Source organism: Panthera uncia, chromosome X (genome assembly GCF_023721935.1).
Source record: "Panthera uncia isolate 11264 chromosome X, Puncia_PCG_1.0, whole genome shotgun sequence".
Lineage (NCBI taxonomy): Eukaryota > Metazoa > Chordata > Mammalia > Carnivora > Felidae > Panthera > Panthera uncia.
This window is the reverse complement of record NC_064817.1, coordinates 32,166,624-32,190,717: the sequence shown is the minus strand read 5'-3', so window position 1 is coordinate 32,190,717 and position 24,094 is coordinate 32,166,624. Positions and strand designations below refer to the sequence as shown.

The 24,094-nt window shown below is 39.6% G+C and overlaps 1 protein-coding gene across 6 annotated transcripts in view; it reads left to right on the top strand.

Moving 5' to 3' along the window:
* Positions 1 to 24,094, top strand: part of RPGR (retinitis pigmentosa GTPase regulator) — an 84,653-nt gene that overhangs the window by 9,793 nt on the left and 50,766 nt on the right. For 4 of the 6 annotated variants that reach the window (XM_049643680.1, XM_049643682.1, XM_049643678.1 and 1 more), the window contains exons 6-14: positions 640 to 789; positions 3,882 to 4,040; positions 8,234 to 8,389; positions 11,560 to 11,684; positions 12,953 to 13,138; positions 14,293 to 14,464; positions 19,658 to 19,755; positions 20,101 to 20,166; positions 22,429 to 23,385. In XM_049643680.1, coding sequence (XP_049499637.1) covers positions 640 to 789; positions 3,882 to 4,040; positions 8,234 to 8,389; positions 11,560 to 11,684; positions 12,953 to 13,138; positions 14,293 to 14,464; positions 19,658 to 19,755; positions 20,101 to 20,166; positions 22,429 to 23,385 — 2,069 coding nt within the window. The remainder of the gene's footprint in view (positions 1 to 639; positions 790 to 3,881; positions 4,041 to 8,233; positions 8,390 to 11,559; positions 11,685 to 12,952; positions 13,139 to 14,292; positions 14,465 to 19,657; positions 19,756 to 20,100; positions 20,167 to 22,428; positions 23,386 to 24,094) is intronic. The other 2 variants (XM_049643683.1, XM_049643681.1) reach the window with 2 other exon arrangements.

The following is a 24,094-nucleotide window of genomic DNA, read 5'->3' as shown; positions in this document are numbered from 1 at the left end:
AAAAATTTTCAATTTAATGAACAGACATAGGTCTTGATAATTTCCTTTCTAAAGTATCATACCCCGCTTAACTTCTTCTTCCATCGAAACCCTTGTCAGAAAGGGTTTGCTGTATGTCCTAATTCTCTGGAGCTGTGTTACATGTTTTCAAGTATAAATTATATTAAAAAAGTGAAATATATTTCTATGTATTTTTGTCTTCCTTTAAAACTTCATTTTTCACAGTGCTCTCAAGAGCAAGGTCCTCCAGGCCCTTTTGACCTAGGACTTGCCCAGGAGATGTCCAGTGCCAGTCATGCTGTCATTCAGCTGCAGGCAGACTGCTTGGAAGGAGGAACCATTTTCTGTTTAGAGACGGTACACTAGGAAAAGGTTCTTGTAGGGAAAAACACTCTGTCTTTGCTAGTGAGATCAAGATATGGACACGATTTGCATCACATTATTCTCTGTCCTTTACCTCATAGAAGCATTTCGTAATAGAAATTGAACTCTTAAGTAGCTAGCTGGTGTGAATACCTTAGCATTTTCTCTCAAGACACGTAGTTTTTCTAAATTAAAAAATCAATGGTGTGTTGGAAATAGAGTGACTTGATAGCATTGCTACCTCTTAAAACCTTCTTCCTTGTGTTTTCTTTATAGAGGATGGCGAGCTTTTTATGTGGGGTGACAATTCTGAAGGGCAAATTGGTTTAAAAGATGTAACTAATGTGTGTGTCCCTCAGCAAGTGACCGTTGGGAAGCCTATTTCCTGGATCTCTTGTGGATATTACCATTCAGCTTTTGTAACAAGTAAGAAAGGACATTTTGGATTTATCATGGTCTCTCCCATTTCTAAGTGTTTACTCAATAATAAAATGAGCTAACATTCTACAGTTCTGTGGAAATGAGGCCATGGCCGTCTATTTAATGAAATAATTTTGGCCTGTTTTGGGTCACAGTGTTTCTCCCTTTTAGTGATGAGAGTTTATAATTTCAAGCTCACTCTGACAGGCTAACTTTTCAGTGAATATTAGGTCTGTGAGAAAAACAAAATGCAGATGTTAGAAACTCTTCTCTACTTTGGTTCTCAAACTTCTTGGATTCCTTGGCGTTGGAAATGAGACCTATGGGCCGGTTTCCCCTGGGTGCATTTGCCTGTATACTTCGACCTACTCTACTCTTGTCCTGATAATTTGCTTTTATTTCAGCAAGAGAGTCCCAGGCTTTCACTGTGAGAGCAGGGATATAGAGTAGATGAAAAAAGAAGATTGCTCAGTATGGGATATGATTTCCTTTGCTGGGACTTTGCTCAGTATCCACAGTCTCTCCCTTTCCAGGGCTCCCTGGCAACCCTTTCTGCCTTAGTTAAAATATTTAAAATGTTTTCATCTGCACAACACCAGCAGTATTGAAGTATGATCCTTCCATCTTATCAGAGGTTTTTCTAAGCACGAAAACACCTAGAGGAAGTAGTTTTGTGGCCCCTCTTACATATCTCTAAATCTTTGTTTTATACATTTACTCCGTTTTTCGTGCACATCAGATTCAGATTTAGAAAGTGCTTATTGACCCATCCCGGTGGCTCCAGATCTACCAATGACTTGGTAGCATCATGGTACCAAGAGAGGGCAAACTCCCAACTCACCTGGCATTGTTCACCACTATATCAGCTTGTGTCTCGAACAAGCTAATAATAAATATCACCGAATGAGGGAGGGAGTGAATGAACAATTAGTTGTGTTCCTTGGGGCAATGCTACCTACCAACTTACTGGCAATTTCTGGGCTTGTGGGGTGGCTCTAGTCTGTGCTCACTTTATGAGACAAACAAAAAGAGCACACAAATGGAAAAACAGTCCAAACAAAAACCCCAGGCAAAAGCATGGTCTTATATTTAGATTTTAATAAAAGTGCCAGATTCAATGTTATGAGCAAACTCTGCTTTGGCCAGTAGGAAAACAAGGGGAATTGCTCGTCATAACCAGCAGGCATTACACTGAGCATTTTTGTTTTGTTTGTATTTATGCCTTTTTATTGAGTGGAATTTAAGAAACAAATGAGCAAAGGGGAAAAAAAGAGACAAATTGAGAAACGGACTCTTAACTATAGAGAACAAACTGCTGGTTACCAGAGGGGAGGTGGAGGGGGTGGGGATGGGGAAAATAGGTGAAGGGGATCGAGGCGTGCACTTGTCGTGATGAGCACTGGGTGATTTATGGAAGTGTTGAGTCACTATATGGTACACCTGCAACTAATACAACACTGTACGTTAACTGGCTGGAATGAAAAAACAATTTTTTTAAGTCAACAGACACAAAACCAGCTTTATTGACATGTAGCTCCCATACCATACAATTCACCCGTGTTAAGATGTGAGGAACAGCAGGAAATTTATAGACAGAAGTGGAAAGAAACTCATTTGGACTTAGTGACTCTTTTCATGTGAGAGGCAAGAGGCACGAGAAAAGAGGAAGGGAGCTGACATATGGGACACTTCTATGCCAGCATTTGCTACTTGATTTTCTCTGCTGATCAGTCCAGAAAACTGGTACAACTATCTTTGTAGTATTTGATCAAGTTTTAAGTGGTGCATACCAGGCATGTCCCACAACTTCCCTAAGTTCTGATTTACTAGAAGGACTCTCAAGCTTCAATAGCAGGTTATACTCACGGCTAACATTTATTACAGCAAAGGATACAGAGCAGGAACAGCTGGAAGAAGATACCTGTCTTCCAGAGAAGTCTAGCATACGCTCCCTAGTCCTTTCTCTTCTGAGGCTGCACAGGACGTGCTTTCTCTTTGGCAGTGAGCTACAGGGATGTGTGTGTGATGTCCCTGCCCAGAGAAGCCCACTGTATTCTCAGGGCCTGAGGCTTCTTTGTGGGGGGCTGGCAGTGTAGGTATAACCTGCTGGCAAGTAGTCACAGCAACTGAAACTCAGGTCCCTCGACAATGAAACCAGGTGCCCTAAGGACCCACGCTGGCATAAATCGCTGCCTCAGGTATACAAAACAAAAATGTCAAGCACTAACAAAGAATACTCCAAGGGCCACATTCCCCGGGGTTGGTCCGTAGTCAATCGTGGTTCTCTTGGAGACATGCAAGTGATAAGCAATCAGATGTACCGTGTTCCCTCTTTGCTCACACCAGCGGTGATATGTTCTGTGTCAGATTACATTATATATCTACAAAGATTTTTAAGTTCCTGCCTTATAGAATTCAATTATTATCCATTTACAGAAATGGGTAAAACAAATGTACCTGCCTTCAAGAAGCTCATAGTCATAGTGTGATAAGTATAGCAGAAGCAAGTCAAGACTACTAGTACGGACAAGACAGTGACTAAACATCAAGAGTTCCTTGATAAGAGAATCTTTCTGGAGGAAGTGCCATCTACTTGAGTAAAATCTGCTATCTTAAGGCTTACTCAGCATATTTACTTCACACATAAATGAGTTTTTTAAAACAAATTTCATAAAACATTTAACAAGTATTCATTAAATATTTCATATACTGGACACTGCTAGGTTCTTGGAATACCAAAATGGACAAGACAAAATCCATGTCCCTATGTGGGCTTAATGTCTAGTCATTTTGCTTTACTAAAAGTAAGTGGAAGTAAGATGGTCTTCTCTATGTCTTATGAAAGAGCTAAAATCATTTTCTAGTTCATTAGTAGTGATGGTTGTGAATTCATGAACATTTTGGGTTAGAATAATCAAGGGGAAAAGAAAACCTTAGCTTTATTTCCTTACCATGCAGTAAGAATATCTCAAGAAAGGTTAAATTTATCCAGTTGTCATTGAATGCATTTTTGGTTGAACGTGAGAACGCGTACCTCAAAGACCAGTATTTTGTCCGTAGGTCTGTCATCATTGACTACTGTTCTTTTCCTTCAATAGCGGAGGGAGAACTGTACACGTTTGGAGAACCAGAGAGTGGGAAGTTAGGTCTTCCCAATCAGCTGCTTTGCAACCACAGGATGCCCCAGCCGGTGCCTGGAATTCCCGAGAAGGTGGTCCAGGTAGCTTGTGGTGGAGGGCACACGGTGGTTCTCACAGGTACGTGTGGAACTCGCTGCTGCGTTCCCAACTTTCTGTGCTGGCTAATGAAAAAAACATTTACGTTCATTTTCTTTTATTGTGATGAGAAAGCTTCACACCTGATCCACCCTCTTCACAGATTTTTAAGTCTGTAATACAGTATCGTTATCTCTAGACACAGTGTTGCACAGCAGATCTCTAGAACTTATCTTGCGCAACTGAAACTTTGTACCCATTGATAAGCTGCAACCCTTTCCCCCTCCCAACCCTGGCAACCACCATTCTGGTCTCTGCTTCTATGAGCTTGACCGTCTGAGATACCTCACATAGGCTGGCCTTGCATCTGGTTTTTACTAAGATCCCCACCTTTGATTTCCATCGTTAACACACATTCCTGGCGTATGGAAGAAATTTGTAAGTAGAAAAAAATGAATCTTTTTGAATTGTTTCGAATCTTTTGTTTGAATAGTGGACATTTTCATGATCTTAACACCTTTAACGGCAGCAGATAACATTGTTTTAGCTTGTTTTCAAGGACCGTTTTCCTCGCCCACGCGTGTGTGTATATATATTCCATATTTATCTAAAATTGACATTATTTTTCCTGAAACATTTTCTTTTCCCTGTTCATGCTATTTTCTACATGTCATTGATGATTCTTTTCTTTGTGATATTCACAATGTAGAAGTTGGTCATTTCTTTGTGATTTTTATGTTCTGTTATAGTAATTCATCAAAAAATGTTAAGTTTTAAATTCTAGATAATAAAAGAAAGTTAGAGCCTTAAACGCAATGTCACTTTTGGCTTTTGAATTTCGTGTTTGGTATGACATGTCACTTTTCAGGATGCTAGTCAATACGGTGAAATATATGTACTTCTTGATAATACACTTACTAAATTGCTGCCCCTAAATTTGTTCAGCATCAGATTTTTTTATGACGAGTAGTATACAGGTAATACAGTCAGTGAATTATTATGGGTTTTTTTTGGTCAAAAAGAAATGAACAGTTTCTGAAGTTACCACTTAATCGTCAAGTAACCCAAAGTTAGCATTCTAGACAAATTTTGAATAATATCCAATTCTCAGATGATCTGCTTAATGTTGCAAGGTGATTGAGCAACATTTTACCTTTAGATTTCCCTCCCTTCTATCACTTTGCCTTAACTTTTTGGTCTAAATCCCAGTCATGGTTATTAAGCTATGGTTTTCCAGAATTACAGTGCCCTGATGGGATCCTTTTTCCAGGTTAGAAATAATTTTTTTCCAAGACCTCCACTCTGAATTTTGGAAATAATTCTGGGGTTTAAGATTTCTTTGAATTTCTGCTAACAGAATGAATTTTCATATGTTTTTGGAAAGATTTATTCTAGCAGAGCCTGGGTGGCTCGGTCAGTTAAATGTGCAGCTCTTGATTTCAGTTCAGGTTATGATCTTCCAGTCGTGAGAGTGAGCCCCTCATCTGGCTTTGTGCTGGACATGGAGTCTCTCTCCCTCTCCCCCTCCCTGTGCCCCTGCCCTGTGCACATGCTCTCTCTCTCTCTCTCTCTCTCTCTCTCTTTTTCTCTCCAAAAAAAAAAAAAAAAAGATTTATTCTAGAAATTACACTTTTAAATTAATCTTTATAAATTATCTGAAAATGTATTCTATAGGCAGAAATACAACTTATTCTTTATGTGTCATATATTTTCTATAGTTTCTACAAAGATTATAGAAAGAATTTATTAGGAGACTGAAGCTTATTCTAAAGGACACAAATATTGATTATATAATAATAATGTCATTCAGCCATATATTATAAAATACTGTTATAGAAAATGAGCACCCAGATAATCCATAACTTTTAATTATACTTAAAATTTAAAAATGCACCGAAGCGTGATATTTTCTTGCAGGATTATAGAAATTTACCTTTCTGTGGATTTAATTTTGAGGTTAAAAACTTTGCTGCCAGAAATTGTTCTCTTTAGATTCTTGCAGCCTTCAGGATGTCACAGAGCAGTAAAGTTTTCATATTTAAAATTTTTAATTTTGTGAAAAGAATAGGAGGACCATCAGGGGTGCCTGGGTGGCTCAGTCAGTTAGGTGTCCACCTCCAGCTCAGGTCATGATCTTGTGGTCCACGAGTTCGAGCCCCCCGTCAGGCTCTGTGCTGCCAGCTCAGAGCCTGGAGCCTGCTTCGGATACTGTGTCTCCCTCTCTCTTTGCCCCTCCCCCACTCACACTCTGTCTCTCTCTCAAAAATAAATAAATAAATAATAAACAAATTTTTAAAAAAAGAATACAAGGACCAACAGACAGTTGCCATGTTCTGATTTGCATTTGGCTAAATATGGACATTGCATAAAAAATGTAAGCGTTCCATCATTATACCATAAATAACGGGCATTTCAAAACAAATATTAATAAGCTCTCAATTCTATTGTAAAACACACTCTCTTAAATTATATACATTTATCTGTATGGAAAAGTCACTACTTTACCTGTTTTTCACATATCTCCACGGACCTGTGACAGCTTTATTATGATCCAGCCCTGGTGAGAAACCTGTGTCCCGGAGTACAGTGTGGACAGAAATGTTTAGTCCTAACTGATGAAGAAATGGACCTGAAGCATGTATTGATTATCGTTGACTAAGTGCTAAATTGAATACTTGAGAGCTATAGAATACTGTGCAAGACCTTAAAGGAAATAATAGCTAACCATCTGTTCCAGACCATTCCCTTCACTAAAGGAAAGGGCTTGGATTAGGTGATTCTATGGGGTCCCTCCCTAGCATTCTTTTTCCTTTTGTCTGTAACTCTGATCTTAAAAGCTGTTTGGGTATCATTCATTAAAATACTTTAAAGGTAATTTCAATTAGTTCATTGCTGATGAATTTATTTAAAACATAATGTTTCTACATTGACTGTAATAGGTTAGAAAATGAAACTACTGGTTGTAGTGAAGGTATGATTAGTTTCTTCTTAGAATCAGGGAGACAGTGGACTCCTGTTGAGAAAGTGTCCGCCTGGAACTTGGGATACACTGAGTGAGACCGAGTGATAGATGTAATCTGGTATGTCGTCCACAGCGTTCCCGACAAACAAAACAGTCCTGCTTATAAGATGGGGTCCATAGTGAAGTCACTACAGGGCAGCAAGCTACTAGTCATGAGATCAAGTGTATTCTGAGAAATCAGAATACTATTGAAGCTAATAAAACTGGTTTTCCTAATAGGGTATTATTAATCAGCGTCAAATTACATTGTTAAATGTTACAAAGGTGATATGACCAAAAATATATTAGTTGCGAAACGTAACGTCCTTAGGTAAAAGAGTCTTAGGTCATTTTTTAAAAAATGGAAACTGTTGTCATTGCTAATCATCCAAGTACCCAAGAGCGAACCCAATAGGGTAAGGAGCAAAATTTGTGTAGCGTGATTCAGGCTGCCGAAATGGCTTCATTTCCCAGGCTCATCTCAGTCTGCGCAAGCTAGAGTGATTATTGGCCAGCAAGAGATAGGCACTTGTTTTTTTATGTTTATTTATTTTTGAGAGAGAGAGAGACAGACAGAGTGTGAGCAGGGGAGGGGCAGAGAGAGAGGGAGACACAGAATCTGAACCAGGCTCCAGACTCTGAGCTGTCAGCACAGAGCCTGACACGGGGCTCGAACTCAATGGACCCCAAGATCATGACCTGAGCTGAAGTCAGATGCTTAACCAACTGAGCCACCCAGGTGCCCCTGGTGACTTGTAATTCTCATGCAAATTCTCCTCTGAAATTGTTTTACAAAATATATTACTCTGTTAAACTACTTTTGAAAAGTAAGGAGTTTTTCTGGAGGAAACACTACTCATGTTTTTATTTTAAGGCAATGAAAGGAATTAGCTTAATGACAACTGATGCTATTTTTAAAAAGCTGAGTGCTAATTATAAGGACATGTTAGGTAGTTCACTGAGTTACGTGTCTTTAGCAATTCTTCTTATGGTTGTACGTAAAAGATAAAACCAGGCCCATGCCCTAACTTTTAGAATTGTGTGCCTTGTCATTTTTCTCTTCCTTTGTCATTGAGAATGTGTACCTAAGTATTAAGCATTCTTATATGGGTATTTCAGAGGCACTTAACTTTCATCATGAAAGTTGGTTGTGACAGTTTTTCTAGCTATAATGGTGACTGTGTCTGCTTCCCTGCAGTCCTTTTCTTATATTTATTTGCTCATTCCCTTTCAGAGAAAGCCGTGTATACCTTTGGGCTGGGACAGTTCGGTCAGCTGGGTCTTGGTACTTTTCTTTTCGAAACTTCAGTACCCAAAGTCATTGAGCATATTAAGGATCAGAAAATAAGTTCTATTTCCTGTGGAGAAAATCACACAGCTCTGATAACAGGTACAGATGAGAATTTCTGTTACATATTTATAGAACTGGGTATGTTTTAGTACAAAATAAAAACTATGTGGAATGATCGTATCTAACTTAAGCAAAGGAATCAATAACTGACAAAATAGAAGTTCTTGTTTAATATGCCAAAGTGTAAAGTTGTAAACTCTTTTTTAGTATTTGTTCAATTTAAAATCAGTGTAAATGATCCAAAGATTTAGAACCTCAAAACAAGTCAGTGCTATAGTAGTATTATACTCTGGCAGAAAGCTGGAATCTTTTTGAAATTGCATCAGTTTGCAGGCTCTTAACTCTGCTCAGGCCAGAGGAAAAAGTCTTATAAGAAAGAACCTACTATAAAAGAGTCTCCACGTTCAGTCAGACACAGCTATATTCTGGCTGAGTCGGTTCCTACGAAGCTTTTGCCACTAGGAGGCGTTTTCAGGAGTGACTCTGGTACTTTCTCCCCAGTGATGGAAGGGCACCTCAAAGGCTGCTAAGTGGACACCTGAGTCCTCGAGATCTTTCGCTCTGTACTTTCTCCATTATCCATGGAGACTGCTTTGGGCCTACTTCTCAACCTTAGAAACCATGTGCTGCTAATATGGACTCAATATAAGATTCTCCCTTAGAAATGACTCCCTTACTTTACCTGTAGGTAATTGATATACTGCACAATTATCATTGCTTTGGAACAAAAGCCTCTGTAATTTCAGTCTTTCTGGCTCACATTTCTATCTAAAAATGAAGTCAAACATAAAAAGGCAGAAATCATACAGTGTTTTGAAATAAACCAGATACTGGTATTTCCACATTTGTTTCCTTCTTTCTAAAAAAGCTACTGCTAAATGAAGCTCATCTAATGGTATCTAGTTGGGGGAACTGGTAATCTGCAAACACAACGTACTACCATGCATTGCCCTTCTTCCCCAAAGAGCCTTTCAGAGAGAACTACCTGCCCATTTTCAAGTATCAATGTCCTTGTTAATGTAGCATGAAATCAAACTATATAGAACATAAAGAATTATTATTCATTCATGGTCCCACAAGGGTTGTTGATATGTATCCCTTACTGCAGGGTCTTTATGTCAGTTTTTCATCAACTGTCCTTACTGCTGTTTTTCATCAACTCTAAATTGCCATAGATGGTAAATACATACTTTTTATGGATCATCTAACATACAATTAGACTATTTGGTTAAATTTTGATACTACCTTTCCTCCTGATGGAAGAAGTCATAGCACAAATAATTGAACATTAACTTGGTTTGTCTTTTTGCTCATGAAGCCTCCTCAGGGGGCAGGTGTTATGAATTTTTTTCTTCCAGGACTAATGAGAGGTGTGTAGTGAGTTATCTGTAATTTCTTGCCAGTTCCCCATTATGTAGCCAGTGGCTTATGTTTTAAACAGCTCTCAAGCTGGAAGTACAATAAAGTAGCTTGGATCAGAGTTTATTTTTTCTGGCTATAGATCATCAAGTTAAAACACAGAGCCTAAAAAGCACTTTGGATAAAGAAATGAGGGGTCAAAAGAAGAGGAAGAAGGGAAAAGGATGATAAGGAGGGTATCTAAAGAAAAGAAATTAGCTAATACTAAGTATTATAAGAGCCTAAATTCAGGGTGTAAATACTGCTTATTGCTTATTTATGGTTTTTGAACTTGACACTTTACTGCATAATGTTATTTCTCATTTTTCATTTAGTTCTCTTGAATTTTCTTAGGATGACATTACTTTGCCCTCTTAAACTAGAAGTTCCCAAATGAGATCTTAACATGTCCTAGCTCAAAACCATTCATTCAGGGGCGCCTGGGTGGCTCAGTCGGTTAAGTGTCCAACTTTAGCTCAGGTCATGATCTCGCGGCTTGTGAGTTCGAGCCCTGCGTTGGGCTCTGTGCTGACAGCTCAGAGCCTGGAGCCTGCTTCTGATTCTGTCTCCCTATCTCTCCGCTCCTCCCCTGTTCTCTCTCTCTCTCTTTCTCTCTCTCAAAAATTAATAAACATTTTGAAAAAATTTTAAAAAACCATTCATTCAGTTTATTGCCCTTAAGATAGAGTTTAAAAATTCTTAATATGAACTAATTGGGTCCTCTGTGGTGTGGTTTCTTCTTACCTCTTCAGACTCATCTCCTTCCATTAGTTGCCTTTCAGCTTCTTGACTGTGTTATGTTTTCTCTTGATTCAGAGCCTTTGGATGTGCTCCTTTCTTGCAGCTAAAATCCTAACCATCCTGTAGGTTTCAGCTTGAAAGCCTTCCTAACCCCCACACTAGAAAGAAATCCCCTCCTGCCCCCCTTTCCTTTTGCTTCCATGACCTTTTCCCCCACCTGAGGGAGAAAGTGTGAAGGAGGGCTTGAGAAGAGGAGCAAAGGTTCAGAATAGCCGCTGTGGCAATGGGCAAAGGGTTAACTGCAGAGAAGCAGCCAGATGACTCCCCATCATCGAAGGGGTCCTCGGTTATTGGTATAGGGACTAGTCCACTTGGTTGGTTTACGGCACTTCCTTCAGGGGCATTCCACGGCCCAGGGACCGAATTAGTAAAAGAGACAGTTGGATTGGTCCAAGCTAGTAGTTCTCCACCGGTGGTGATTTGTCCTGCAGGGACACATGACAGTGTCTGGAGACATTTTTTTCTTGTCCCAACTGCAGAGGCAGGGTGTTTTCTGGACATTTAGTAGGGAGAAGCTATGGATGCTGCTAAACACTCCACAAAGCACAGGACAGACCCACACAGCCAAGGATTCCCTGACACCAGATGTCAGTGGTACCCAGGCTGAGAAACCCTGATGTAATCAGTGGCCTGAGGGGGAAAAAATAGGTTGCATTGGAACATAGGGGGCTCAGAATACAAAAATCTCTTTCCCCTTGAGAAGATGGCGCACATCACAAGATCGCTCACACTGGGTTGCTGCTGTTGCACACAGTGCCTCACACGACCGGGCTTCAAATTCACAAGCCGCCAAGGGCTTAATGATTTTTCTCAGAGTATCTGTTGCCTAACGTTATGTGCAGGACCACGCAGACCACATAGGGTGTGGAAATATCAGTGAGTCAGAGTAAATATGGTGTAGAATTTGAGGGGGAAAATCACAATTGCAATGTAAGTAAATATATCTGTCTATTTATAAGTAGATCCATATAAGTAAGCCTTTTATAATTCTCTCTTTTTTTGCATTTTAGATATAGGTCTCATGTATACTTTTGGAGATGGTCGATACGGAAAATTAGGTCTCGGACTGGAGAACTTTACCAATCAGTTCATTCCCACTTTGTGCTCTCATTTTTTGAGATTTATAGCTCAATTGGTAAGGGCACCACATTTCCATGTTTACATTTTCATATTGTAATACTTGAGTTTCAGTATTTCATAGAAACTAAGGAATTTTATGTTTGTATAAAAGAATATCATGCCTATATCTAATCAGTATATTCGTTTCCTAAAAGCCAAACGTCAGACATCATGCCACTTGGAAAATCTGTCCCTTTCCTACTTTCCCTCCCGTCAGCATCTTCCTTTTTGCCCTAATCTGGACTCTTCTGCTTCGTTCTCCTGTGTCTCTTGAGAGCCAGAACAGTGCCATGCCTGGAAGCTTTGTGGCCTCTGCCAGCGCCCAGCAGAGTATCTGACAGTAGTCCACTGTCAATATTTGTTGAATTAGATCTTACTGAGTCTTATTTGAAATGATAATAATTTCAGGGCCCCTGGGTGGCTCAATTGGTTAAGTGTCCGACGTTGGCTCAAGTCATGATCTCGTGGTCCTTGAGTTGGAGCCCCACATTGGGTTCTGTGCTGACAGCTTGGAGCCTGGAGCCTGCTTCGGATTCTGTGTCTCCCTCTCTCTGACCCTCCCCTGCTGGTGCTCTCTCTCAGCATAATAAGTAAACATTAAAAAAGAAATAATAATTTCAAAATATTATGAAGTAAAGGTTCAGAGTATGCTATTCTTATAACCACCACGTTGAACACTATAAAGACACTAAAAATCTGTGTCTTGCAAATGCTACACAATGGTGGTTTAGGCATTTTATTGAAAATCAGCTATTTCTGAAAATCCTTTGGATGTTGGTTTCATTTTTCATTGTTGCACCATTGTGCATGCTTACCTTTCACTCTAAGGACTTTGAAGCATTAAAATAAAAAAAGTGTTCATGTAAAGAAAAAGGTTTGGAGATTTAATTTCCCCAAGAGACTGATTTATGCTTGGATCACTTTTTTCTAAGTAGAACTTCTCGGAGTAATTTTTTCAAGGTGTTAGTGTTGTTCCCAAATTAAAATAATGTTTTCTAACTAGTTAGGAGAAATGTAATGTGCCAAATAGTTTTTTTCTCTATACTCTATAAAATTGGAAGTAAAATGGTACGTTAAACTTGTTCTCATTTTCAATTGCAGTGTTTAAATTATATATATATTGCCATCCGTGTGTGCGTATGTAACTTGGGAGGGGGGCAGACTGACTGACTGACTACCTAGGAAGTCTACCATTAAGTAAACGTTTTGTGGCTGCCAACTGTTAAAAACCCCTTTGCATTTGAAGCCGGTGTTGATTGATTTATCTGTGGTTTTATGCTGCAGGTGTCTTGTGGTGGATGTCACATGCTAGTTTTTGCCGTTCCAAGACTTGGTGGGACAGAAGAAATTGAGTTAGAGGAAGTTAAGGATGCTTGCTTCCATGCAGCGGCTTCTCTGCCCCTCAGCGATCTGAACTCAGGAAATGTTTTGCAAACAACTCTATCAGCACGTGTGCGGCGACGAGAGAGGGTACAAATTGTGGCCAATTCTATATCATGGCACTACAAAGAAAACAAAAAAATTCATTTTCTTTTTAAATCAAAGAAGGGTCTTTTAAGACAGATTTACGAAATAAAATGGTTAGAGTTTCAGGCTTACAAACTTGAAGCAAATTCAGAGTTAAGCTGTTACACACACAAATGAGAAAATTCAAATGATCATGGATAACCTTGACTTACCGAGAGTGGATACAAAGCAAGGATACAAAGCGTCCTTTTAGAGGCCTATCTCAGCTCTTCACGTTGAATGCTGAATTGTTTTCTCACCTCTATGTGCATTGATTCTACTTTGCTTTTTATCTGTTGGCTATACCTCGTGAGCTGTGGAAGGTTATCCATTATAAACAATGAAATGTAAGAAACAGAAATAAGGACTTCCGTTCGAGATAGGGAGTGTTCTTTCTCATTGAGATTTAAAGGTTCTCATTCAGCTTTAAAATGATTATTTCAATAACAATATTTAAAAAAAAGAAAATGTCAAATAATTTTAAAGGAGACATTCCTTTTTAAAAAAATTAAGTTCCAAAAAAAAGAGGTTAGAGTGGGAGAGAGCCAAAGCATAAGAGACTCTTAAAAACTGATAACAAACTGAGGGTTGATGGGGGGTGGGAGGGAGGGGAGGGTGGGCGATGGGTATTGAGGAGGGCACCTTTTGGGATGAGCACTGGGTGTTGTATGGAAACCAATTTGACAATAAATTTCATATATTAAAATAAATAAATAAATAAAAATTAAGTTCCAAAACATTTTCCTTTTGAAGTAAAAAGGTTAAGTTTGACTTTTTGTTATGAAAAAGCATATATAGAAAGATTGAGAAATATCAGTGTTTTGGAGTTACTCTTTTTGTTTAGGCCTCATGACTGATTTTTTGTTTCCTAGCAGAGAAAATACATATACGCTTTTCCCCATCATGTGAAAAACAGGCTTCTAATTTAACAATTTAGAGCAATTTAGATACAGAGATAACAGAACAAAACATTTTTGAGTTCTTGGGGATTATTTAAAAATGAATGTGGGACAGTGGGTAACTTTGAAGTCTCTTTCTTAAATATGTTTAGCAACTGGAGAACAGTTTATATCAATATTAAAAACATCCTCTGTTTATTTAACCTGTTTATTTTAAAGGAGAAATCGCCTGACTCTTTTCGAATAACACGAACACTACCTCCACTTGAAGGGAATCCTGTGCCACCTGTTTGCTTTTCCCCCATTCCAGTTCCTTTCCATATGTCTGCAATTAATCTGCCAGAGACCATGATACCTGAAGATGAAGACCTCATGCAGCCAATGGAACCAGGTAACATCTGATACTCTGCAGGCTCACACAAGAAATGTACCTTTTATTTCTGTTGTTTTCATGTTTATCTTAAGATGTTTTTGTCAATTAGTTAAATTGTCTTCCTAGTTAGAGGCTGACATCTCTTATCTGAGCTCAAGTCCAGGAATACTCTTACAAATACAGAGCATCATAAGTGACCCTAGAAATCCCGTGTAACAATAACAGCGTATTTTTATAGAGCAATGTATGATACACATAGTACCTTCTCTTATATCATCTCCTTTAAATCCTGAAGCAATTCCATGAAATAGGTGGGAGTTAATAAATTTGTTATTTTTATAGATAAGAAATGCAAGGTTTGAAGAGACTGAGTGACTTGGTCACAGCCACTCAGCTTATAAATGAAGTGAGCAGGATTCGAATACTAGTCTTCTGGTGGACCTATGTGAAGTCCTGCGTTTAGATAGTATAGCATAGTGGTTAAGAGCATGGGGTATGGGGTTCAATTGACCCGGAGTGGGATGTCCGCTCTGACATTTATTGACTGTGTGATTTACTTTGGGAAAGTTACTTAATTTCTCTGAGACTTAGTTTCCCTATCTTTGAGATGAGTCTAATACTTCTTTAGAGAGTGATTGAGATTAAATGAGATACGGTATATAAAATACTTAGCATTGAGCCTAGCACCTCTAGGAACCTCTTTGTAAGTATAGTCTTGGTTATTATTAACACCTCTACCTCACTGCCTATTAGATATACATTTTATGTTTTATTTTTTTAACGTTTATTTATTTTGAGATAGAAGGAGAGCGCGAGCAGGGGAGGGGCAGAGAGAAGGGGAGAAAGAATACCAAGCAGGTTCCGTGCTGTCAGTGCAGAGCCCGACATGGGGCTTGATCTCACGAACCATGATACCATGACCCGAGCCAAAATCAGAGTCGGACGCTTAACTGACTAAGCCACCCAGACACCCCCATTTAATGTTTTAAATTGTAATCCCAGCTCCTTGGCTATGTAGTCCTCTTCTAAGTAATTTTGTTTACAGGTATTTGTGTATCTTAAGAGGGTATGTATGTTACTGCAGGGAATGTGCATGGATAGTAGGGGCAGGGTAAGAATCCAGGACCCAAGAGATCAGAGTAAGCAGTAGGTTTGGAATTAAGATAATTTGGGCATCTGGAATTAAGAACCATGGCACAGAGAATTTGTAGTGTCTTTGGGATCAAGAACCTAGACAAGTTGAGGTCATAAAAGCAAGAATTGTACGCCATGAGAATAGAATATTATCTACAACCAGGACCTTCATAAGGAGCTGGTTTCTTGCATCTCACACACAATTTTTGTATGATCCCTTTTGAGATAAGAATCACTGGCACCATTCTGTCCTGTACATGGAAAAAGCCGAGTCTGACAACAGTGTGTACAAGGAAAAGAGAAGTTTACAGTGTGGGGGAAGTCGTTTCCTACCTTAAGAGATTTGAATGTGAACATGTACAGAGTTTTGTAGCTACATCCAAAAGAAAAGTGATCCCTTATCTTTTTGTGGCTGTTTGCTAAAAGTGTCTACAAAGTATTCTGAAAGTTATGTCTAACATATAATGTGACTTTTTCTAAATTATTTGCAGACTTCAGTGTTTATCGGGGAGGTAGAAAGGTCAGAGAAGATCTTGCTGAGAAGGTGACATTTAAGCTAAAACATAAAGAATAAGAAAGACAGCCACATGAAGAGAGAGAATGATATGCATTTTAGGCAAGGAAAATAATGTAGGCAAAGGTTTGGAGGCAGTTTATAAGAAAAGGAAGGAAGACCATTGGAGCTAGACAGTGGGGAAAAGGCTAGAAAGATGCTGAAGAAAGAATGGGAAAGTATTCATGATTTTATAGGCTATGAGAAGCCTATTTTATTTGAGTGTTTTTCTTAAGTGCAATAGAAAGTCATTAAAGGGTTTTAAACAGTGGAGTGATGTGCTCCAATCCAATTTACATTTTAAGATGCTCTGTTTGCCTCTGTATGGATTGTAGGGAGGAAAGACCAAAAGTAGGAAGAACATTTAGCAGCCTTTTGCAGGAGACATCAGTGTGTGGTCCAAGGTGTTTGCTGTGGAGATGGAGAGAAGGGGGCAGATTGGACATACATTTTAGACAGAACTAACTGGATTTGCCAACCTTATTAATGGATTACACATAGATGTGAAGGAAAGGGAAGAATCAAGGATGGTTCCTAGGCAAGAAGATGGTTGGCAAGCTTGAAGGAAAAATTAAAAATTGAGTTTGAGATACCTGTGAGACATCGAAGCAGAAATATCAAGCAGGCAGTTGAAGATGCAAGCCTAAAGTTCAGAAGAGAGGTCTGAACTAGAGAGAGAACTTTGGAACCCAGACAACACAGAGATGGTATTTGCAACCCATGGGACTTGGTGAAATCACCTGATAGGTAGAATCACCTACTAGCTAGAGAAGAGAGCCCAGGATTTCGCCCTAAAAACATCTAACATTTAGAGTGTTTGGGAGGAAGAGCCAGCAGAGAAGCTCCATCAGCCAGTAGGGTAAGAGGGAAATCAAGAGAGAGTAGGGTCCTGAATTCAAAGTACTGCTCAGAGGTCATGGAAAAAGCTCAAAGAAGCATCCCATGGATCTGGCATCGTGGAGAACACCGGTGATCTTGACACAAGTAGTTCCAGGGGAAGATGAGGGCAGAAACCAGAGTGTTTAGAGTTGAGGCATGAATGGGAAATGAGGAAGTGAAGAGATGGGGTGTGTAGATAACCCTTTTGCATATTCGTCATGAAGAGGAGTGGAGAAAAGGGCTGGCAGTTAGAGGGAGATGTGGGGTCAATGGAAAATGTTAGAGCATTTTTGTATGCTAATGGACACGAGCCAGTAGTCCCAGATGGATTGGTAGCACACGAGAGCGATAATCCCCAAAGTGCAAAACTCTTGAGGAGAGTGGGGCTGGCATACCGAGCAGTCTTTGATAAGAGGAAAGACACATCCTATATTTTAACAGGAAAGTGGAGGTAAATGTGTCCATTTGTTGGTGGGAAGATAAGGCAGATCAGGTCTGACGACTTCTATTTTCTCAGTCAGGTATAAGGCAAAGCTTAAATGATCTACTGTCTCTTTTCCAAACCTCCATTCTCTGCCGTCTCCAAACTATCCTGCTTAGCATTTCCTATGTTAACCTTCCTCAGGCACAGTTCATTTCCTGTCTGTTCCAGTGTCTTCTGAGAATCCCTAATATTTTTTTAATTAAGTGTAAGTTTCCCCATATAACTCCCAACATGCTTTTCTAGCTTCATCTGTCAATAGTCTTTTTCTTATAACCTTAATTTAGGTCACAGGTCTGTAATCTACAGCTCATGAGCCAAATCTAGCCAGCTGCTTATTTTTGTAAGTAAAGTTTTATTGGAACTCAGTCGTGCCATTCCTTTATGTATTGCCTATGGCTGCTTTTCCACTACAGTAGCAGCGTTTGAGTCATTAGGACAGAGACTATATGGCCACAAGGCCTAAAATGTTTGCTATGTGGCCTTTTACAGAAATAGTTTACCAGCTCCTAATCTTGATCAAACTGAGCTCTTCATAGTCAGACTTAGCGGAAAAGCTGTGAAGTCAAGACAGACCTGACATTGACACTTGGCACTTAATAATTTGTGAAACGGAGATACACTACTTACCTCTCTTGTTGTCATGGAGGTCACTCAACATGTATGAAGGCGTGCGCTCCCAGCACATGGAAAGCCTTCATTACAAGTCATTCTGCCACTTCTCTTAGCGCTGGGCTTCCTTTTCTTCTCTGCCCACTTCATCTACTCCTCTCAGAATTCTGCTCACTCTTCCCTGCACCTCCTCAGTGAAATATTTCCTGATTCCCAACATTCGGGTGTGATTTCTCATGCCAATATATCACATATTTTATATTCCCTTCTAGACTGTAAGTTCATTAAGAAATAGTAGTTACTTAAGTTGATTATCTCCCGCATAGTACCTCACGTGGAATAAGCACAAACTGGTTATTTGCTCATTTGAATTGAATGTATTTACAAGGGACAGATCAGTGGGGACTGGTGTTTTCAGCGAAGACTTCATTCAGGAGTTCCTCTCAAATATGTATACAGGTGCTAAATGCAGGCAGAGTAAATGAGAAAAATGTAAGGTCAAGTAGAGCTCATAAGTCTTTTTTTTTTTGGTGTTTATTTTTGAGAGAGAGGGAGGGACAAAGTATGAGCGGGGGAGGGGCATTGAGTGAGAGGGAGACACAGAATCCAAAACAGGCTCCAGGCTCTGAGCTGTCAGCACAGAGCCCGACCCGGGGCTTGATCCCACGAGCCGTGACGTCATGACCTGAGCCGAAGTTGGACGCTTAACTGACTGAGCCACCCAGTGCCCCAAGCTCATAAGTTTTAATGATCTGCTTTATGATGTAATAACCTTACAGTTTTCCATGCAAGTTTGTAGGTGCTTGTACTAGTTATCTTTTTTTACATAACAAGTGACCTTAAAACTTATCTAAGAGTTTGTGAGGGCCAAGAATCCAGGTGCAGCCCAGCTGAGGGGTTCTGGCTCAGAGTGTTTCCTGCAGTTACAATCATGCTGTCAGATGGGGCTGTAGTCATCTGAAGGCTCAATTGGGGCCGAAGGATCCTCTTCCATGTTCACTCATGTGGCGATTGGCAGGAGGTTTTACTTCCTCAGCATGTGGACTTCTCCCTAGGAATGCTCCTAGCATGGCTTCCCCCAGAGAAAGGGATGCAAGAGAGAAAGACGGGGCAGGGGGACCAAGATGTAAACTGCATTGACATTACAATTATGTCAGCTTTATTTTATTGGCCATACAGATCAGCCTGGTAAAATGTGGAAGGGAACAACACAAGGGCACACATACCAGGAGGATGTGGGTCACTGGGGCCCCTTTTAGGGACTGGCTGTCACAGTGCTTGATACCTGGGTAGTACATCTCCCAAAGGAATAGTATTTGCCCGTTCATATGAATGTAGCAGTTGTTATCATCAGCATCAAAACCTTTCAACTTTCAGAAAGAGACTTTAAAACCTGTTATCACTATGAATGAATTCTGTTCAGTTCCCTAAACATGAAGTTAAAGGACTTTAGTAATATTATGCCTGCACTTTACATTATGGAATAATTTGTTATCTAGTTGTCTTTCAGTTTTCCATTGAAATCTGGTTTTCCCTTTTCCCTTTGAATCAGATTATTTTCAAGATAAAATGACCACAGAGAAAGAGACAGACATTTCTTCAGCAACAGATTCAGAAAGCCTTGGAGAAACTACTGATGTTTTAAATATGGTAATAGTTTTCTTATTTATCTGTATAGATTTCTTTGAATTTTAGTTCATCATGTATTCATATGTGTGTATACTTCCTATACTGTTAAATGCATCACAAAAGCTTTTGATTTTGGTTTTGTTTTCATTTTGCTTGTTATTTTTATGTTACACATTATTTTATTGAGGTACAGATTTCATACAAATACAATTACTTTCAGTCCTCATAACATTAGTATGCAATTGAGAGTTGATTATATTACTATCTGAACTGTTTTGTGTTAATTTCATATATACATTAGAATGTGTAAATGTGTAATTCTATACATAGTATTCTTTTTAGAACATATTTTTTTATTTATTTCAGACACATATGATGAGCCTGAATTCCAATGAAAAGTCATTAAAATTATCACCAGTTCAAAAACAAAAGGTAAAATATGGAGACTTATTTTCATTATTGTGGGTAAGAACAGTTCAAATTACATTTTTTGTTGAAAGGTTTCTAGAAAGAACACATGAAAGATAAGTATTCATTTACTTTAGATTTTAACAGACACAGGAATACATTGTAGATAGCCTCAATTTGGGTCTGTTCTGTTGGAATATATTTCCTGTGGTGCAGAAAGGGTGACAGAATTTCATTGGTATCACTAACAAGTCTAATAGCAGTATTTTCTTATCATCAAAGCAAAGGATTATTACAGCACTTCCTAAATACTGGAAGAGGCTACTGTTTATCAGAACAATTCTCAGACTTGGGTTGAGTAGGACTTTGGTTGAGTTACCATGCTGACCTAAAAGGTCTTTTCTAGCTCTGAAATTTGCTGGTTTTAGTGAAAATACTTGATAATTGCTTTTCCAATGTGTGGAATGAGTTTTAATCTGTCAAGGAATTGCTAGCATAAAAACAGAATTAAACATTTGGAAATTAATCAGAAACCATGCTTGGGTGATAAAGGGACGCTTTTAATGAATAACAAATGAATAGCAAAAGGAAGGGATAGCCTGGTTTTCACAGCCCTGTCAAGATAAAGGCCTGCCCTAAAATCCTTTGCTTCTCCTGGCTTTGAGGACCAGTGAGGTGAAAGGAAGAGAGGGGTTTGGCGATTAGAAAAGTAAATTGGAGAAATATAAATTGAAGGAAGAAGGCTTATAGAAAACATTTCATTTCCATTTCCAGTGCCTTTGCCACATTAATAAACTAAAACTCCTTAACCAAAATGCAAGAGAGTCTCACTGAATTATAAAAATTTAGTGCCAGTCTTCATTTAGTCTTATCTCTAGTTTGCTGAGAGGCCTGGCCAATAACAACATTCCTTTTGAATATGGGAGAGTTGTTGTCGTAATACACCGAGGAAGCCCAGCGAATGTTGACTGACTATACTTCCATGCAGATATCTTTCCTACGTATTTTCTTCCTTTTTTAGACTCGAGGCTCTCCTCTTCCGTGCTGCCTTACTGTACTAGGGAAATAAAGACACATGCATGTAGAAATCATTTCTGGCATCTGGGCCTCCGTCTCTCTTTAGGGCTCTGGAAAGAATTGTGACTTTGTAAATAGGACTGAGAACAAACAGAAAAGGAAAGCACTTCCTTTTAAACTGAGATATATTTTATACACGTAGTCCTTTTAAGCAGAAGCCTGACAAGACCTATTCTAGTGAACAGAAAAAGATTTATTTTAGTGTTTCCACATATTAATTTTTAACTTGTGCTGTTTTAATAATTTTTTAAGCAAAAAAAAATGACCTCTTCCTAGGCCTAGCACTCATGCCAATTTTTAAAACTTGATTTCATGAGATTTTACAATCCAGAGAGCTGAATTCATCGAATATTTCAATTCGTTAGCTTGTAGAATTTAGGCCAACAATTTGATTTTTACCTTATTTTGTCCAGCAGGAAATTAATTTCATATTCTTAATGTATCATTTGAGTCACAATGTTTAGTTTCATAGCTTTTATAAAAATCTTACATTTTACCTGAAGTATTTTTTCCTCATAGTGGTTTCTTTTACATATGCAAGTTTTTATAATTAAAGAATACAATAGATAAAAGGAAAGGGTTAAAAATTTGAAAACCCAAAGAATTGTTTTGAAAAGAAAGATATTATTATCTAGTATGTGGATAAGAAGATTTGTTGTTTTCATTTCAGATTTTTCTTGTAGAGATAAGCTATTCATTTTTTCTATTTTGTAACAATTTCACATTTTCATTTATTTTGTTTTGGGAAGTTCATGGAATCAAAAGACCAATCACAGTTTGACAATTAAAATACTAGGGAAGGTAGTTGCATTGCATGGAAGAGAAGTGTACATTTTTAACAGTATTCTGCAGAATCAGTCTGGAAGTGTACTCCATTTGAGAATTGATTCAGGATGAGAAAAGGGGTAGAGAAGAAATATCGATGGTACTGTGTGAGTAACGGCCAAATGGAAGCAGGTGGTAAGAATGTGCAGGTTAGACGCAGAGACACGGTACCACAGCAGAACCGGTTGCCCCGTAGACTTAGAGAGTAGCGTAAATCATCTCTAGAGAAAGCGACATCTGAGCAAAGCATCTGGTCCAACTGGACGCTTTTTATTCTGCCAGCGACACTTAAGAGTGATGCAGAATCTTGGCGGTGTTTTGTAGCAGATAAGTTAACCTTTGTCAATTAACAGTCCTATGACAGTTATTTCACAAAATTTGCAGAAACGAGAAACAGTCGAGAAACTGGAGCAGCATACAGCTCACTTTGAAAATGATGGTAGTAAAGAGCGTGCAAGTGAAGAGACGTCCAGAACGGTGAAAGAGGGGAAAGTATATAGACAGCTGGTGGCAAAGGGAACGTACATGCTGCCAGTACCTGGGACTGGGCGCGCGTTTTCATATGAGGACTTAGGCGAGGAGTGGGGCCAGCCGGGGCCTCAGGCTGACACCCATGCCGAGGGTGTGCGCAAAGAGATATTTAGATGTGAGAGCAAGCACGGTATTTACCCACCTGATGGTAGAGAGATAGAACGGGAAAGCGATGGAGGCAAAAGTCTGAAGGACTCAGAAACGGAAGAAGCAGTGTCTGAGAGAGGAGCTGAGCTGCCGGAAATGGCAGGTCTGAAGGATATGAGACAAAGTGAAGAGAATTTAAGATATATGAATATGTTCTTTGACGACTTACCAAATAGAGATGTGGATATTGAGGATGAAGAGAGTGAACGCTTTGTTAAGGACAGTAAGAGGAACAAGCAAGACGTGATCTTTGACAGTGAAAGAGAATCTATAGAGTCAGACAGTTACATGGAAGGAGAAAGTTCAAGTCAGCAAGGTATCGCTGATGGCTCTGAGCAGCCCGAGTCAGTAGAATTTAGTAGCAGAGAGAAAGAGGATGATGAAGTGGAAACTGACCAAAACTTGTGGTATAGCAGGAAATTTATTCAACAAAGACACGAGGAAGAGACTGAACACAAAATGTCCACATTCATCGCAAAATATAATTTTAACTTTGGGCACTTGTCAGAGATCCCAGAGGAGCAGGAAGGCACAGAGGAGTCAGAAGGAAGTGAAATAGAGAAGCAAGAGGTAGATGCAAATGAGGAAAATGTGGAGGTGCCCGAAGGAAAAGAGGAGAAGGAAATAGAGATCCTGTCAGACGACCTTAAAGACAGAACTGAGGTGAGTGAGGGCAAGGGAAAGGCAGGGGGAGAGGTGGAGGAGGATGTGCCTGAAGCTGGAGGTGAGGGGGGAATCCAGCGGGAGGGAAATTCTGGAGTGGAACAGAGTCAGAGTGAGGAGGGGGAAGAGGAGGAAGAGGAGGGAAGAGGAGAAACAGAGAGCCTGGATAAGGGAGAGAAAGACCTAGAAGAGGAGGAGGACCAGGACCAAAGGGAGAGGGAGCAAGACCATAAAGAGATAGGGGAAGGGGAGGGGCAAAGAGATGAAAAGGAAGGGGAGGGGAGAGAAGGGGAAGAAGACAGGGAAGAGGAAGAAGAGAAAGAAGGCAAGGAGGAGGGAGAAAGGAAAGAGAAAGAAGCTCAAGAGGAAGGACAGGGAGAAGGGGAAGAAGAAGGGGAGGAGGAGGAAGGGGAAGGAGAGGGAGAAGCAGAGAAAGGAGAGGAGGAAGCAGAGGGGGAAGGGAAGGAAGGAGAAGGGGAAGGAGAGGGAGAAGCAGAGAAAGAAGAGGAAGAAGGGGTGGAGGAAGAGGGGGAAGGGGAAGAGGAAGGGGAGGAGGTTGGAGAGGAGGAAGGAGAGGATGAAGGAAAGAAAAGAGAAAGTGAAGGGGAAGAAGAAGAGGGAGAAGCGGAGGAAGGAGAGGGAGAAGGGGAAGAAGAAGAAGTGGGGGAAGCAGGGGAGGAAGGAGAGGAGGAGGGGGAAGAGGATGAAG